A 17,861-nucleotide genomic window follows, 5' to 3' on the forward strand; every position below is an offset into this window, starting at 1 on the left:
GAATTTCTGAAAGGAAGAAAAGCTAGTGTGTGGAGGCGTAAGAAACTGCAGACACCGGAATCTTGAGCAAAACACCAAATGCTGGGGGATCTCAGCAACATCTTTGGAGGGAATGGAGAGATGACATTTTGGTTGAGAACCCTTCTTCATACTGCATACGCCATACGCTTATGTGCTTTCAACGCACAACGTTCTATGTTGCGAGCACAAGTTCAGAAACTTTGCCTGACAACATTAATTATTTTGCATATGGTGTGACTAATGGGAAAATGGTGATTCGGTGTACAGATAGGTATTTGAACCCAAGACTTAAACTTGACAAGACCCAAGCAGTTTTAAAACATGGTTTGTAAAAACTTTTAAAAATTGCATGAAATAATAATTTGCTCCTCATTTCTGTAATTGTTCTGCAGCTGATTACAAAGAAAGTTTCAACACTATTAGTAACATTGAAGAAATCGCTTACAATGCCATCTCCTTTACATGGGACGTCAGTGAAGAAGCTAAGGTAGGACCTTTCCCTGCACGGTGGCATGCTTCTGTTTATCGGGGTTTCTGAAGACGTGGGTTAAGTGTGGCACGGTGGGGCAGCGGTAGAGTTGTTGCCTTACAGCGCTTGCAGCGCCAGAGACCCGGGTTCAATCCCGACTGCGGGTGCTCTGTACGGAGTTTATATGTTCTCCCAGTGACCGCGTGGGATTTCGCCGAGATCTTCGGTTTCTTCCCACAATCCAAAGACGTACAGATTTGTACATTAATTGGTTAGGGTTTGTATACTTGGTATAAGTGTAAATTGTCCATAGTGTGTGTAGGCTTATGTTAATATGTAGGGATCATTGGTCGGTGTGGACCCGGTGGGCTAAAGGGCCTGTTTCCTTGCTGTATCTCTAAACTAACTGTCAACATTTACCATTGTCCGTGCCTTCATCCATAAACTCATTATGTCAACCTTTATCTGAGCTTGTATGCTAAAATGGGCCAAAGATTTCCTTTCTGTTGCTCAATGTTCACCATGCAGCAAATCTCAATGCAGTATGTGAATTACCATATGTTATAATTACTACCAGGAATGGATCATCAGACTCCTGTGATGTTAGACTTAAAGGAGCTTTTGCTGACTGTTGCTGGCTGCAAAGGGGAGCAGCTTAACTGGCACTGAGCAGCCTTGCACTCAGCGATGTTTCAGAAATGTTGGCAGGTGGTTTCCGGGAGGAGAAGAAAACCCAGCTGCCATCTTATGGATGCTGGGGTATCGAGTCAATCATAGCGGCTTTTATAAATTTGTGTGGAGCAGCAGCAATTACCATCTACTATCTGTTTAGACCTTTTGGGTTGAATGAATGAATGAATGAATGAATGAATGAATGAATGAATAAGTTTATTGGGCAAGTATGTGCATATACAAGGAATGTGCCTTGGTGCTCCGCTCACAAATGACAACACAAACATACAGTTAACAATTAAGAATAAAGCATAACCACATCAAAACAATAAGGATACAACATTACGGTTTAAACATGTGGGTGAAAATAAACCAGAGCAAAAAAGAGACTACAGACTTTGGTTATTGAGTAGAACTATCACTCGTGGAAAAAGCTGTTTTTATGTCTGGCTGTGCCTGCTTTGACAGTCCGGAGTGGCCTTCCAGAGGGAAGTGCTTCGAAGAGTTTGTGGCCAGGGTGAGATGGGTCAGAGATGATCTTGCCTGCTCGCTTCCTGCCCCTTGCAGTGTACAGTTCGTCAATGGGGGGAAGGTTGCAGCCAACAACCTTCTCAGCTGAGTGAACGATCTGTTGCAGCCTCCGGATGTCGTGCTTGGTGGCTGAGCCAAACCAACCATGATGGATAAGGTGAGGATGGACTCAATGATAGCAGTTTAGAATTGGACCATCATTGCCCGTGGCAGATTGTGTTTCCTCAGTTGCCGCAAGAAGTAGATCCTCTGTTGGGCCTTTTTGACTGTGGAGTCGATGGTGGCCCCCCATTTAAGGTCCCTGGAGATGATGGTTCCAAGTAACTTAAATGACTCCATAGATGTGACTATGGTGTTGTTGGTGGTGAGTGGGGGGAGGGGAGAGGGATTTCTTCGAAAGTGGTGCCCTTCTTCAGACATGGAGCTTTCTGCGTTCTACGCACAGCTGAGTCACTGCAGCATTTTGGGTTCTATGTATTGCTCAGTTACCCAGTCTGAAGATCAATCCTGATATGAAATGTGGCCTTTCCATGTCCTCCGGTGATGCAACCCAACTTGCTGACTTACTTGAGCACTTTGCGTCCTATGCAAGATTCCAGCATCTGTAGTTCCTTGCTTCTACAGCTACCAATCTATACCTCATCCCCCTTCACCATCCTCATTAATGTTGTTAAGTACAATTGTAAACATTAATTCCAGTTTGAGTTTTTGTTACCTTGATTGATTAATTCGAAGATACAGCTTGGAAACAGGCCCTTCGCCACATCGACCAATATTCACACTAGTTCATGTTATCCCACTTTCTCATCCACTCCCTATACATAAGGGGCAATTTATAGAGGCCAATTAACCTACAAATTCTTAAAGTGCTCTTAAGTTACTGGGAAATTCTCTTCACTTTCTCTTTCTTCCGTTCCCTCCCTTGCTTCCTTTTGTTTTGCTTGGGAGTTTCTTCCCAACCAACTTGCAGAGGTGATGCATTCAAGTTAGAAAATGTTGAAAGTATGTCAAATTAGAAAGGAAGGCATTCTTTAAACTCCTCGATTGTCAAGGATCTCAACCTAAAACGTCACCCATTCCTTCTCTCCAGCGATGCTGCCTGTCCCGCTGAGTTACTCCAGCATTTTGTGCCTATCCTCGATTGTCAATTCAGCCAAGAAGTACTGGAAATTATTTAGCAGTACTTTGGTCAGTGTTTGAAGAAACTGATTGATCTTATAGAAATTTAAAATTCTTAAGGGATCAAACAGGCTAGATGCAGGGAAAAATGTTCCTGATGTTGGGGGAGTCCAGAACCAGGGGGGTCACAGTTTAAAAATAAGGCATAGGCCATTTAGGACTCAGATGAGGTAAAAATATTTCACCCAGAGTTGTGAATCTGTGGAATTCTCGGCCACAGAAGGCAGTGGAGGCCAATTCACTGGATGTATTCAAGAGAGTTAGTTTTAGCTAATGGAATCAAGGGATTCCATTAGCTAAATCTTAGGGCTAATGGAATTAAGGGATATGGGGAGAAAGCAGGAACGGGGTACTGATTTTGGATGATCAACCACGATCATATTGAATGGCTCGAAGGACCGAATGGCCTACTCCTGCACTTTTTTTTCTATGTTTCTATGATTGCTGCTTTGGTTGAGATCTCTTCCATAAATCTATCTCTACTTGTGTAGAAAGGAACTGCAGATTCTGGTTTACATTGAAGATAGACACTAAATGCTGGAGTAACTCAGCAGGACAGGCAGCATTTCTGGATAGAAGAAATGGGTGACATTTCGGGTAAAAAATAATCCAGTTACTCCAGCATTTTGTGTCTATCTCTATTTTTCATGTGCTTGTCGGGGTTTGGTAGCAAATTCATTGTCATGCAGTAGCATTGTAATGATGTTAATTGTGTGACGCTATATATCTATTGATTTTACGGATGAAATATACTGTTTTATTTTGGCCAAGACTGAGGGTAAGTAAAGTTACCCATAGGGCCATGTTAAAATGGTAGGTGTGCCGCTACACAGGGATGGTTTTTGGATATTTGAGATATCCATACTAATGAATTTGGCATTCATTGTATTATTGTATTGAGACAGTGATGGTGGGCTATCAGTAGTAGCAGATTGATGCCATAGAGTGGCTCAATAGGCCTCTGAAGAGGGCAGTTAAGAATTAACCACATTGGTGATAGCCTGCAGTCATATACAGATACCCATGTGAAATATGAAAGGTGACGCAACAATCCAGCAGGCATTTTTACCGAATTCGTTATTTTATTTCCATTTTCTTAAACTGAATTCAATTGTGCAGATGTAATTATTCAAACTTGCATTCTGCTGATCAAGTCTGCTCGACATCAAAACTGTCAGCACCTGAAATTTAAAATAAACAGCTGAATGCTGAAAGTTGCTCTGTCCTTGATCCTTCCATTTATCTGGCTCTTTCCACACTTCATGCCTTGAATTCGTCATATTTTGTCAAGTCAAGTCAAGAGTGGTTAATTTTCATATGTACTGACAACGGAACAAAGATTCTTTCTTGCAGCAGCATAACAGGCCAGTGAACATAATATACATAGATCATTTATAATAAACAAAAAATCAAAAAATTAATAACCACAGTACTAATACAAAAAAAAGTTCTTAGTGCAATCAAAGACAGTCCATAAAAGTTAATAATTGAGGTCAGTATCATGTCGTGTTCAAGAGCCTGATGGTTGTTGGGGAAAAAGCTTTCCTTGAACATAGTGGTCATCGTTTTCAGACTCCTATACCTTCTTCCCAATGGCGGGAGTGAGATGAGTGTGGCTGGGTTGGTGATGACTCTGGTTGCCTTTTTGAGACAGCGCCTCCTATAGATCCTCAATAGACAATAGGTGCAGGAGTAGGCCATTCGGCCTTTCGAGCCAGCACCGCCATTCAATGTGATCATGGCTGATCATTCTCAATCAGTACCCCGTTCCTGCCTTCTTCCCATACCCCCTGACTCCGCTATCCTTAAGAGCTCTATTTAGCTCTCTCTTGAATGCATTCAGAGAATTGGCCTCCACTGCCTTCTGAGGCATAGAATTCCACTCGATCCGTTTGATGGTGGGGAAGTCAGTACCTGTGACGGATGGAGCAATATCTACCACTGTAATCTCCTTCATTCCTGGATGTTTGAGTTGCTGGACCAGTCCATGATGTAGCCAGTCAATATGCTCTCTACCATACACTTACACCATTTGCTAATTGAATTATTTCATTGAGGAATCAACTGAATGTCAATTTTTCATGGTCAGACATGGTAAAGTCCATATCTAACAGTGGCATTGGTTCCATATGTTTAATACAGACTGGTGACAACCTTTCTAATGTGGATGAAAGATGATTAATTTACCCCAGTCAATACGATTCTGCAGTTTGTTGACAAATTCTATAACACACAATCGACCTTTTCTCCCACTGCATGAACCAGAGATTCGGATCTAAGAATGAATTTTAAAGTCTAGAAACATAGAAAACATAGAAACATAGAAAAATAGGGGCAGGAGTAGGCCATTCAGCCCTTCGAACCACCACCGCCATTCAATATGATCTTGGCTGATCATCCAATATCAGTACCCCGTTCCATCTTTTTCCCCATATCCCTTGATTCCTTTAGCCCTAAGAGCTAAATCTAACTCTCTCTTGAAATTGAAGTCCAATTGAAGACATTATCTTAGATCTACTTTTAAGATAACTTTTCCCATTGTTCTTTACAATAGCAGAAAGTTAACAAACCTGTTGAACCTGCTCCATTATCTCATGGGTAAGAAGGAAATGGGCTCCTGAAATGAAATCTCCCTCTTTACCAAAACTATACAGTAGCCAAAGATTATTAATTGAAGAAAAACTTTTCACATTTAATTTAAGCTAAATACTGTAACTTGCCTTGAGACAATCTTTTGTTAGCGCACAATATAATCGGATAGGAATGGTGACGTATTGTGGTGTAGCTTTGGATGCGACTTGGGTAATTTGAGAACAGTATCTGCCGATGACTTTGCATCGTAGACAGTGGACTGCATTTTCCTCCGTTCTTATTTTGTCACTTTTCAAAGTTGCCCAGAAAAAATAATTATAATTTGTCAAAATCAAATTACTAAACAGCTTGAGGATGGACATAACTGAATATTATCATTGCTGTGTTGTGTATGGCAAGTTTAGCAGATTCACCTGCAAAGTTACCAGCACCTTACTTTTGCTTTATAATTTTTTCCTCTTTAAAAAAATATTGTTACTTGAAATAGTTGCAAATGACCAAATAAATATGGGTGTGGGTTTATGGTTCTGGGAAAATGAAAGGACGCTTTGGTAAATGTGGAAGGGAACAGGAGAATGGTAAATAATAAAATAACAATCGTGGTTTTTAATGGGGCTTTAATATGTTGCAAAACAAAATGGTTTATTGGCAAACATGGGTGTATGTGGTGATGTCAATGTGCAAATAGATCATTACATCTCCTGGAGCCAACAGGTATATTAAACTAGCTATAACTTTCAAAGGAAGGGGCGGAAAAGTTTAAGCAGCAGACATCATGGCTAAATTTGTGGCTTTAAAAAAGGGATAAAAGAAATATAGAGCCCTATTATGTTTTGAGTCGACTATCAGAACATCTCCAATCTTGGAGGAGTCACGTGTGTTGATGCATGGCTTGGAGAGAGAAGAGATTAAATAACAACAGGAAGAAATTCATGAAGGAAATAAAAAAATATTGTCAGGAAGAAACTGTTTTGCGGCAACTGTGCCTCATTACTGGAAAAAAATCTGAGTTCCCACATCGGTGCATCAGCCACCTCAGGATCCACAAAACCACAAGCTAGTCATCCTTAATTCTACCTCAGCAGTTGAAGAACTACTTGTTTTATGGTTAACCCACCTTAGCTTATTATTGTGGCATTGCAGCAGCAATAACTCCATTTGTAACAGTTGGAGATAACTCACCAATATGTTGAAAGATGGGACAGGCAGCATCTTTGGGGAGAAGGAATGCGTGTTGAGACCCTAGTCTCGACCTGAAACAACACCCATTCCTTCTCCCCAGAGAAGCTGACTGTCCCGCTGATTTACTCCAGCACTTTGCATCTGTCTTCGGTTTAAACCAGCACCTGCAGTTTCTTCCTACACAATATGTTGAAAGACATATGCAAAAAGGAACAGAAAAAAAAACTGTAGCGAGAATTCAGCTGAATTACTAAGATCTTAGCAATATCAAGAATTGGACCAAATCCAGAAATTTGAGTTTTTATTTTTACGTTCTTGTATGGGTCTGTTAACTGTGTTTGAATTACCTGAGAAGTTAGAGTGGACAAGATATTAATAAGAAAAAATTGTGAATAAAAATAAAAACAGCAGGAATAAAGGGACAACATAAATGCCACATTTTGGGATTTGTACCCAATTTACACAGAATGTTGAAACTGTTACACTTAAGTATATTTAAATGCATTTTTTGAAACTCAAGAGGGTTTCTCAGTTTATAGTTCTGATAACCACAGGGTGTGCCTGCCCTGACAAAATGTAGGTTGTCATAACAATGAGACTGGTGTAATGACGAATTTGACTACTGGAGATTTTTTATACAAATTCTGTGAGATCTAGGTTTTTTGCCCCTTGTGGTGGGATGAGCCTACATCTGAGGCACAACATTCCCTGGTAGATTACTGCATTGATCAGGTCAGTTTCAGGACCCTGATCCAATGACGGTGGGGGATTGATAAAATGTTTGTACGTTTAGATGTATGCAGTGGAACTATAATGCTCCCTCCCGTGCATTTTCATCCTTTTTTGGAAAAAGACTTGATGAGTTGATGCAAGTTGATGAAATCGATGAAACTTACAGAATAATGAAAGGCATAAAGTGGATGTGGAAACGATGTTTCCACTGGTTGGGAGAGTCTAGGACCAGAGGTCATAGCCTCAGAATTAAAAGGCGCTCTATTAGAAAGGAGGTGAGGAGGAATTTCTTTAGTCAGAAGGTCGTCAATCTGTGGAACTCATTGCCACAGAGGGCTGTGGAGGCCATCAGTGGATATTTTTAAGGCAGAGATAGACAAATTCTTGATTAGAACCGGTGTCAAGGGTTATGGGGAGAAGACAGGAAAATGGGATTAAGAGGCAGAGATCAGCCATGATTGAATGGCGGAGTAGACTCGATGAGCCGAATGGCCTAATTCTACTCCTATAACTTGTGAACTTGTGAAGTCCAGATGGTAGATTGTGAATAACTATTTTACTTTTTTGTCCCATATTTTACCAGTAGATATCCAGACCTAATGGTGTTAAGATTACACAGTTAGGTTTGTCCTCATTTGTGTTTGCTAGGATAAGATACAATGTGGGCAAATGATTCATAGATCCATAACTCCTTGATCCAAAACTAAGCTAAACCAGATTGGTTTTAAAAACTAAGAGGGTGTGAAGCTGCTGCCTCACAGTGGCACAGTTAATAAAGCTGCTGTCTCGTGGCGCTAGAGGCCCAGGTTCGATCCTAACCTCGGGTGCTGCCTGTCTGGAGTTTGCACATTCTCCTTGTGACCACTTGGGTTTCCTCTGGGTGCGATGGTTTCCTCCCATATCCCAAACCCATGCGGGATGGTAGATTAATTGCTCTCAGTAAATTGTCCCAGTGTGGATCATCAATGGTGGCCTGGACTCCGTGGGCCAAAAGACCTGTTTTCACACTGTATCTCTAAACAATGCAAGGCTGGGGAAATATATTTTCTGCTTAACTGTTTAGATACCATTGTTGGAAAACAAAAGCAAAAAAAAACCTGCAGTTGATGGACATCTGAAAAAAAAATTAAAACCCAAAAGTGTTGGAAAGACTCAGCAAGTCAGGTAGCATTTGTTGAGAGAGAAACAAAGTTGATGTTTAAGGTCAATGATTGTTGATCAGAATCCTCCTGATGAGGGGTTGTTAACTTGAAATGTCAACTATCCTTTGCTGTCAACGGCTGCTGCTGGCCCACACATCCCCAGCATTTGCTGCTTTTATAAATAAAGGCATGAGATTTTATTGAGTTTTTTACAAATAGAAAAACATGGCAACGTTGAATTGTTTATTACAAACAATTTAGTTTGGAATTTGATGGTGCAATGGTGCAATGCAGTTTGGTGCAATGCAGTATCTTAAAACACTGGGTTTCCCTCTCTTTCTTCCCTTGTGTCTCCTGATCTACCTTCCCTTCCCCACCTCCCCTCCTTACTGCATTCCTTGCTTTGGAAGTGTTGGGGAGCTTCGGCCTGTGACGCCACAATGTTTTGAACACCCATGCCCCACAATTGGTTATGCCCAAACTTAAGCTGAAGTGTTCCTGCTGTTATTGTGCACCAGTTAGCTGCGTGGCAGACCTTTGCTGAGAGCTGGGATGATTGTTGTTTCATTCCTATTGGGATAAGGATTAATTGTGAAAATGCTTTATTGTGACAACATTGTTCTATAAGATTCAGATTTATTTTTTGTCGTGTACACCAGTGTGCAATGAAATTCCTTGTTCACATGAAGCTCAGAGTAAACCATATATGTACTGTAATAAATACAACAATAAATACAACAACGAGATCAAAACAGAATGGTGCAAGATAGTAGTGCAATCTGTGGGTTTAGTATGGGTGATTAGTACCGGTATCAGGAGTTATGAGGAGAAGGCAGAAGAATGGGGTTAAGAGAGATAGATCAGCCATGATTGAATGGCAAAGTAGACTTGATGGGCCGAATGGCCTAATTCTTATGATCTTATGATCTTTAGCTGCAGTCACAAAAATGTGAGGATTGCCAATCACCAAAACATTTGAAGGTGTTAACATTAAAACCAATAATTTTGTAGATTTTATAAGAGTTAAGGGTATGGGATCAGTTTATGAAAGTGGTGAAAGGTTAACCTTGATCTAATTGATAGTTGGCGCAGGTGCAAAGGGCTGAACAGCCTTCATCTCTTCTAAATCTTATGTTCTTATTCAAAGCTGAAAGCTGATTTAATCATCGGTTCATTGGTTTATTATTGTCATGTGTACCAAGATACAGTGAAATACTTTGCTTTTTGTGAGTAAAGGAATCGCTTACTAACCCGGAAACTGAAATTCTGCGATCTGAACTCTTGATTAAAAGGATGTTGATTGAGAAAAATACATACAGTTTCCTACTTTAGATCCTATGAATAGAAATTTACGCTTCCATGTGATAAATCTTGATTCCATACATTGAAAGGAATGAGGAAACGTGCACATAAGCAGGTTTCAGCAGTAAAGGAATCTTGTTATACGAGTGAGTTGTATACAATACAATACAATACAATACAATATATCTTTATTGTCATTGTACAGGGGTACAACGAGATTGGGAATGCGCCTCCCATACGATGCAATAAATTAATTAACTAATCAGTATAATACATACTCAGTATAATCAGTATGATACAAAGACGTGATGGGCAGTTCTTTTGATTAGAAATTCAAACCACATTTCATGTTTTTTTAATCTCTCTTTTCCTCTCTGTACCTGGCCCCAGATGTCAACTCTGTCTTCTTATTGTCCGATCATCAGTTCAGTTTCTTGTAAAGAACTCCGGGCATTAATTTGTGATCTACTTTTTAAAACAATGTGGTGCTAAAACAATGGATATTCATGTCAAACACAGTATCTTCCTGTTGCATTCTGCAGGTTGCAAAGTATACAGACCTTAAAAATCTAGCGGTAACTTCACAGAAAACAAAGACACTAGTATTCTGACATTTTATATTGCATATGAATTTGGAGCAGGAATAGCTTAGCTCCTCAAGCCATTTTCACCATTTAATAAGATTGTGATTTTTATCTCAACTCTACGATCCTGTCCATTGTGGTAATTTTCCAAGTCCTTGCTTATCAAGAATCTATCTAGCTCTGCTATAAAGATATTAAGTCACTACTTCCATCCCACTCTCAGGACCAGAGTTTTAAAGACTTGTAAATCCTTAAAGAAATCAAATAACTTTATATAGGTTTGAAATAGACATCCACTTATCTTTAACCTGTTCACTGCCAAGTTTATTTTACTATTGGCCATGATCCGAGTATACTCGTGGGTGACACTGAACAGGTTAATAGTTGCCCCTAGTGCAGTTGGCAGGCATAAAATTGTCACCCAATGATCAGTTCTTCTCCAGTGACTCTGCCTCAGGGATTCTGAATCTGATTTTTGTTCTGGAAAGGGAGCGAGAGAGAGAGAGAGAGAGAGAGGGAGAGGGATTGAAAATGATTCAATCCTGATTTAATTGGCGAAACTTATCTTAAATTGAGTGACCTCCTTTCATTGGAACCCAGTGTCAGCCAAAGGCAGAACTCCAGGAAATGAAAATTATTTGAATGTTGGAGTTAGCTATTTTTTTGTCCAATGTTTTGAAACTACTTTTGAGCTTTTCCCAGGGTATGAGCTTGCTCAGAAATACCTCACCCCAATGTTATCTGTTACTAATCTGAGAATAAGAGTGATTTCCCAAACAACGAAAATACCAGAAACTCAAAGGATAAATTGTGAAGGATGCTTGTGTAATGACTGGACCTGTTCGGCAACTAATTTATGGTGGCTGGATGAAAAAACCAGCACAACCTGATTGTCTATATTACAGCAAGCACACCCAGTTTTTTTTTTAAGAACTGTAGTTAACTCTTGGGGAGTAAATTTTCAAAGCGCTTTCAGAACTCCGGAGAACCACCATTTACATGTTTAATTGGATTTTGAACAACTGTTTACTGGACCTACGGCTCTGCAGTAAAAACTACAAGGAACACACACTCCTGGAATTTCAGGCGCTAGTCTTTTAGGGGCTAGAATTTCCATGGTGCGGGTTTGTCATTGGAGGAAGGTATCAGGGCAGCACTCAAGTCTTGTTGTGGCCCTGAGCCATCTGCCTGGGGCAGGCATCCTTGGTAAAGCTGATTAGACACTCAGTAGGATACAGAACATCAATGGAGTGTGCCAAATGCCTTCATCACCACCTGAGTTCATGCACGTCACCACCTTCATGGAGCTTTATGTACCTGAGAACCTCTTGGTCACTCTTCTACAAATGTAGCAATAAAAGAGTCTAGAATAGCTCAAAGTGTTTAGAAATATAATGCGGGCCGACTTGACTGAAGCCATCATGCCTTGGGATCATTGTGGATGGAAGGATTCGCCTTTGGGACTTTTCCTGCCAAGCTTCAGAAATAATGGCTGAGTCAAACTGCAGAACTCCACCCACCGCAGCAATGTGAGAGCACCAACAGAGCAACAACACATGCTCCTGCTGCAGGTTGCAGGTGACTGCATCAAAGGAACACAAGTGATTGCGATCAGTTGGCTCCAGTATGCGACTTCCCAGAGTGCAGGGATGAGGGAGCTCCGACAGTTCTGCAGACCTAGATTCCCATGAGCCTTGCAATGAGCACCTATCTGTCCAGGCTTGCTGGATGCCCAGAGGTGCTTTGTAGCTGTTTCTTTGCATAATAGAGCAAGTAGATTTAGCAAGGAGTTGCAAGAAGGTGGACTTGCATCATTAAACTTGGTGTGATATCTTCCCAGTTTAATCTCTTCTGCCAGTCACTGTTCTCGGAATGAAGTCAGCCATGGTCAGCGACAGAGCATTGAAATATTTTTGTACAGCCAGCTGTTGCTGTTGGTGTGAAGTGGAACATGGATGAAAATTTCACTGAACATGCCCTGTCCCCTGCCATAATATCCACGATAGACAGGAATAAAATAAATGGCTATTTTAAACATTTTAAAATTCTAGGATTGCCTATGGAGAATCTCTGTGCAAATCTCAGGCAATTAATTTTAATGGGAAGTGTTTAGTGAGAGTATGATTGTGGTGAAGGAAACCTAGTAACAGATTTACTTGTACAATTGTGGTTTAATATGAAACAGCCCCTGCTCTGTCCCTGCAAAATGGATTTTGCCAACCTGCAATTTTAGGCAGGCTATTACTAAAAATGTGTGAAGGGAAATTGAGCAGAATTTGTGAAGCTGGCAACAACCTAATTTTATATTTTATTTCATACAGATTTTGTATTTTTGAAGTAATGCAAACTCTGACCTTACTGGATTGTGTTTTTATATTTCAACCTAAAAAGCCAGATGCCATTCCTGTCACATGCACATGATGTGTAAATAAATCCACAAGAAGGGTGGCAATTTCTATCCAAAACTCCCTTCACATGAGCGGGGGTGAAGTACACACAATGTCCAATGGGTTCAGACACAAGGAATTGCAGATGCTGGTTTACAAAAAAAGCACAAAGTGCTGGAGTAACTCAGCAGGACAGGCTGAAGAAGGGCCTCGACCCAAAATGTCACCCATTCCCTCTCTCCCAGATGCTGCCTGACCTGCTGAGTTACTCCAGCATTTTGTGATACCTTCGATTTGTACCAGCATCTGCAGTTATTTTCCTACAGCAGGTCAGGCAGCATCTGTGGAGGACATGGATAGGCACCGATTCAGGTTGGGACTGAAGAAGAGTATTTGTTTTCGTCCAATGGATTCAAGCTGTTCTAACTTTCTGCCTCCTCTTCTCAGCAGCTTAATGTCAGGCTGAAACATCTCTGCACAACTGGGAGTATGCTGTATTCACTGAGGTGCTGTTGCTCAAATAGGATATTAAATGGAGACCCTGGCTGTTCTCTCTGGGGGTGGGCAGAAACAGTCCCATTGCATTACGTGTAGATAAGCCAGAGGTTTTATCTGGTGATACAAGACACATCGGATGCTGGAATCCGGAGGGGAAAAAAACAAATTGCTGGATGATCTCAGCAGGTTAGTCAGCATCTGTGGAGGTAGAGGGATGGTCAACATGTCAGGTTGAGATCCTGCATCAGAACTGAGAGTGTGGAGAGGAGATAGGCAGTGTAAAGAGGCAAAGGCTGGAAGGTGAACCAGGTGAGATGGGGGGGTGATGGGCTGATGGAGCCAGGTGGGGGAGAGATACAGTTGGGAAATGGTGGTTAGTGGGGATAGGTAGAGATGGATAAGGAGGGAGGGAGGGGGGAGCAGATAGAGGCAGGTTGGGGAAAGGAGAGTGGTGGTAGAGGCTGGAAAGTAACGTGGAGAAATTAAAAGCTGCAGAGTTTTTACTGTTGTCTTGGACATCCATCGAAGACAACATCACCTAAGTAGATTATCTGCTTTATCGCATGATTATTGTATGCGTCACCTCTTCGTGTGTTGTTTAGTTTAGTTGGGTTTAATTTAGATTAATTTAGTTTAGATCTGTGATACACCTTGGAAACAGGCCCTTTGGCACACTGACTCCACGCCGACCATCAATTACCCGTCCACGCTGTTTCCAAGAATGGGTCGACTGGGCTTATATTCACTGGAATTTAGAAGAATGAGAGGGGATTTTATAGAAACATATAAAATTCTTGAGGGATTGGACAGGCTAGATGCAGGAATCTGTGTAATTCTCTGCCACAGAAGGCAGTGGAGGCCAATTCACTGGATGTTTTCGAGAGAGAGTTAGATTTAGCTCTTAGGGCTAATGGAATCAAGGGATATGGGGAGAAAGCAGGAACGGGATACTGATTTTGGATGATCAGTATGATCATGTTGAATGGCGGTGCTGGCTCGAAGGGCCTACTCATGCACCTATTTTCTATGTTTCTATGTTATCCCACACTCCAACTTCCCACACACAAGGGGAAATTCACAGAAACCAATTAACCTACAAACCCACACATCTTTGGGACGTGGGAGGAAACTGGAACTGTGTGTGTGCAAATTTGTTGTGTTCCACACTGTACAACAAGGGCTGTGTTTCCAAAAGATTATCAATGTATTTAAAGTGCATTTTAGAAATACTGTTGCAGTATAAGGTGGTTTCTACATTCTCACCATACTTTTTTTACTTTTGTTAAAATGTAAAATTCATTTTTTGCTGAAGTGATCTTTGTCATGAATGTATCACAAAATGCTGGAGTAACTCAGCGGGTCAGGCAGCATCTCAGAAGAAAAGGAATGGGTAACGTTTTGGGTCAAGACCCTTTTTCAGACCCTTTGCATTGATGGATTCATTTTCAATGAGCATCAGGGCAAGAGGTGGAATTGTACCTCAGAAAATAGATGATGCTCTTCAAATATTTAAAACAATTGTAAGGACCATGAAGGATGGGTAATAAATGTTGCCATGATGCTCCCTCATCTCAACAATAAATCTCAGTTATATATACTTCATGTGCAGAATAACAAAACACACCCTGTTGACTTACTAAAATTATGTATTTATTCACAAAATGCTGGAGTAACTCAGTAGGTCAGGCAGCATCTCCGGAGAGAAGGAATGGGTGATGTTTCGGGTCGAGACCCTTCTTCAGACTGAAGAAGGGTCTCGACCCGAAACGTCACCCATTCCTTCTCTCCCGGGATGCTGCCTGACGTACTGAGTTGCTCCAGCATTTTGTGAATAAATACCTTCGATTTGTACCAGCATCTGCAGCTATTTTCTTATACTAAAATTATGTAGTTGTATGTAAATTTAAATGGCTCTTGTATCAGTTTCAGAAATTAAGTAGAGTTTATTTTGCTTTATCCGGTTAGTCAAGTGCAATTTTCAGAAATTTGTTGTGGGAGACATTAATGGTAGCTTAGAGTCAGATACCTTACACGTCCTGTGACTTTTAAAACAGATCCAAATGTAAAGGTTAAATGTATCATCTAATTTATTGATTGAGGAAAAAGTCATAGACAGTTTCTCCTCTGCAGCTTCCAGTTCAAGGCTGGAGAAACAGCCAGTGTTCACAGGACTTCACTTGAAAAAAAAAGAAAGCTGCTGTTTGCTTCTTCTTGGAGTGCGTGTAGTGAATTAGACACCTGTTGCATGAATAAGAACAAATTTCTGCATTGCCCAATGACTTCAGCTCCTGAGGGCTTCATGTCCACGGCAGTCAGACTGATTCCTCATAATGGACACAAAATGCTGGAGTAACTCAGCGGGACAGGCAGCATCTCTGGAGAGGAATGGGTGACGTTTCGGGTCGAGACCCTTCTTCAGACTGATGTCAGTAGAGAGAGAGATCCTTACTGCAGCATTTTGTGTCTATCTTTGCTTGTGTCCTGCGTCTGCAGTTCCTTCATCAACATGATTCCTCATAATAGTGACTGACTACCCCCTGCTGGCCAGCTAAAATGCCTGCAAAGCACAAACAATAAAATTAATATTGCACAAAACACAAAGTGCTGGAATAACGCAGCTGGTGAGGGAGCATCTGTCGAGGAAATGGATAGGCAATATTTTGGGTCGGAACCCTTATTCAGACCCTCATGCCTCCAAAAATAAATATTGCAATAGGAAAAGCCTCTGAGAAACTCATCACTCGAGTGTGTCAACTCTTTCCTGTGCGATATTTAATTGTATTTTGAATTACTCCAATGTTTTTGCCTTTTTTTTATGGCTGTCAGATTTATTCTATAACATTTTAGCTCTCCTGATTCTGTTTCTTTTAAGTATGTGGAAAGTCCATCATTCTCAGGTTACCATCTCCCTGGCCTTTTATTCTTTTCCAATCTCTGGCCCTAGTTCCCCCTACCTTTCACAGTCAGCTTGTACTTACACCCTAGGATCCATAGGTAAGACTGTCCTGTTAGACTTGTTATTTCAGTTTGCTTTTGCCCTCATCCTAAATTCATTATAGAATTAATTCCTCTTCTATTTTAAATCTCCTGTCCAGATTGTATGAACTATAGCTTTGAGCGCCTTCCTTCAGAAGACATGATTACCACCTGTATCATTTAGTCTCCTAACCTCCATCCTGTTTTTACTTTATTCTGTCCACCTAAAGTAAAATAAAAAACTTTATTCTGTCCCTCATCTCTGCAACTTAAAACGTAATTCACTTCTCACTCTTCCGAGTTCTATTGATAATTCATTGACTCAGAGAATTAGCTCTCTCTTCATAGAAGTTTCTTGACCTGCTGACTTTAAAGAATTTTCAGTGTTTATTTCAGATTTTCAACATCTGCAAATTATTGTTTCTTGAATGTATTAACTATATTGTTTCTTAAAACAAAAATGCTATATTCGACACTCTGGCACTACATTATTTCGCAAAGATCTACACATTACTGAGAGTATTTCTCTATATAAGCAACAAAACACTCCGAGAATACCTGCCATCTACTGGTCACCCAATAGTATTAATACTAATTTATATACCATTAAATTGAGATATAGTATGAAAAATGTAGGTGACAAAGTAAATAATTGCAAAGATGATTTGTGTGGCATGTATGTTTTAACAATGCCAACGGAGCACTTAAAATGCTGAATTATACGATGCCTAACCATGTGTATTAATTAATTAATTAAATCAACTGTTTTCTTTTTGGGTAATTTCCAATCTTACAATAATGGACCTATTGATGGAAATATGGACAGAGTACAATATCTATGACAGGGCCCAGATATTATCTCATTCTAGACAGCAACAATAATCCCATTCACACAGATTTGTTGTGTTGGTGGCATTTTTATTTTGGCCTATTTTTGTTTAACACTGGAGAATGGTTTGCTGAATATGCAGGCACTTAATAAAAAAAACAGAACAAGTTTGAATGCAAGTTGATAAGGAGATCATGTTAATTTTTAGTTGATCCATACATTGGGTTAATATGCATTGTTTATGCTGAGGGGACCTGTCCCCTTTCTGTAACAAAACTGTGGTATTGTTACCTGTAATGTTGTCCCTTACAAGTGGCAGATACGAGGTATAGAGGCCTGGCACTGATTTAAACACGTTCAAAAATCACCAAATCCAAAAGTGATTCACCAAATCCCCCCAAAAATTAAAAACATCAGCAGTGGTGACTGGAGCCCTGTTCGCATGCTCCTTATAAACTCACCAGGGCCAGATTTCCTGTGACTTCTTTAATGGGATCCATTCTCTCACTCCCATTAAACTCAATGGGACCCCGGTGCCAAACTCCCTTTAAACTCACCGGGACCTCATTCCCTGCAATTTCTTTTAACTCACCTGGTTCACTGAAAAACGTGCCACAACTAAAAAAATGTATTAACTTTTACATTATATTTTATTACTTTATTATCACATGTGACTTGTCACAGTGAAATTCTTTGAAGAAACATTAATAAGAATAACATCCATCAATCCAGAACAATAATGTCCTGAGTTAAGGAAAATCTATT

The 17,861-nt window shown here is 40.4% G+C and overlaps 1 protein-coding gene across 2 annotated transcripts in view; it reads left to right on the forward strand.

Moving 5' to 3' along the window:
* The window catches only part of LOC144593960 (grainyhead-like protein 1 homolog), a 72,089-nt gene that overhangs the window by 20,993 nt on the left and 33,235 nt on the right, over window positions 1-17,861 (forward strand). For both annotated transcript variants that reach the window (XM_078400098.1, XM_078400099.1), the window contains exon 7: window positions 414-508. In XM_078400098.1, coding sequence (XP_078256224.1) covers window positions 414-508 — 95 coding nt within the window. The remainder of the gene's footprint in view (window positions 1-413; window positions 509-17,861) is intronic.

The sequence above is a fragment of the Rhinoraja longicauda genome, chromosome 5 (genome assembly GCF_053455715.1).
Source record: "Rhinoraja longicauda isolate Sanriku21f chromosome 5, sRhiLon1.1, whole genome shotgun sequence".
Lineage (NCBI taxonomy): Eukaryota > Metazoa > Chordata > Chondrichthyes > Rajiformes > Arhynchobatidae > Rhinoraja > Rhinoraja longicauda.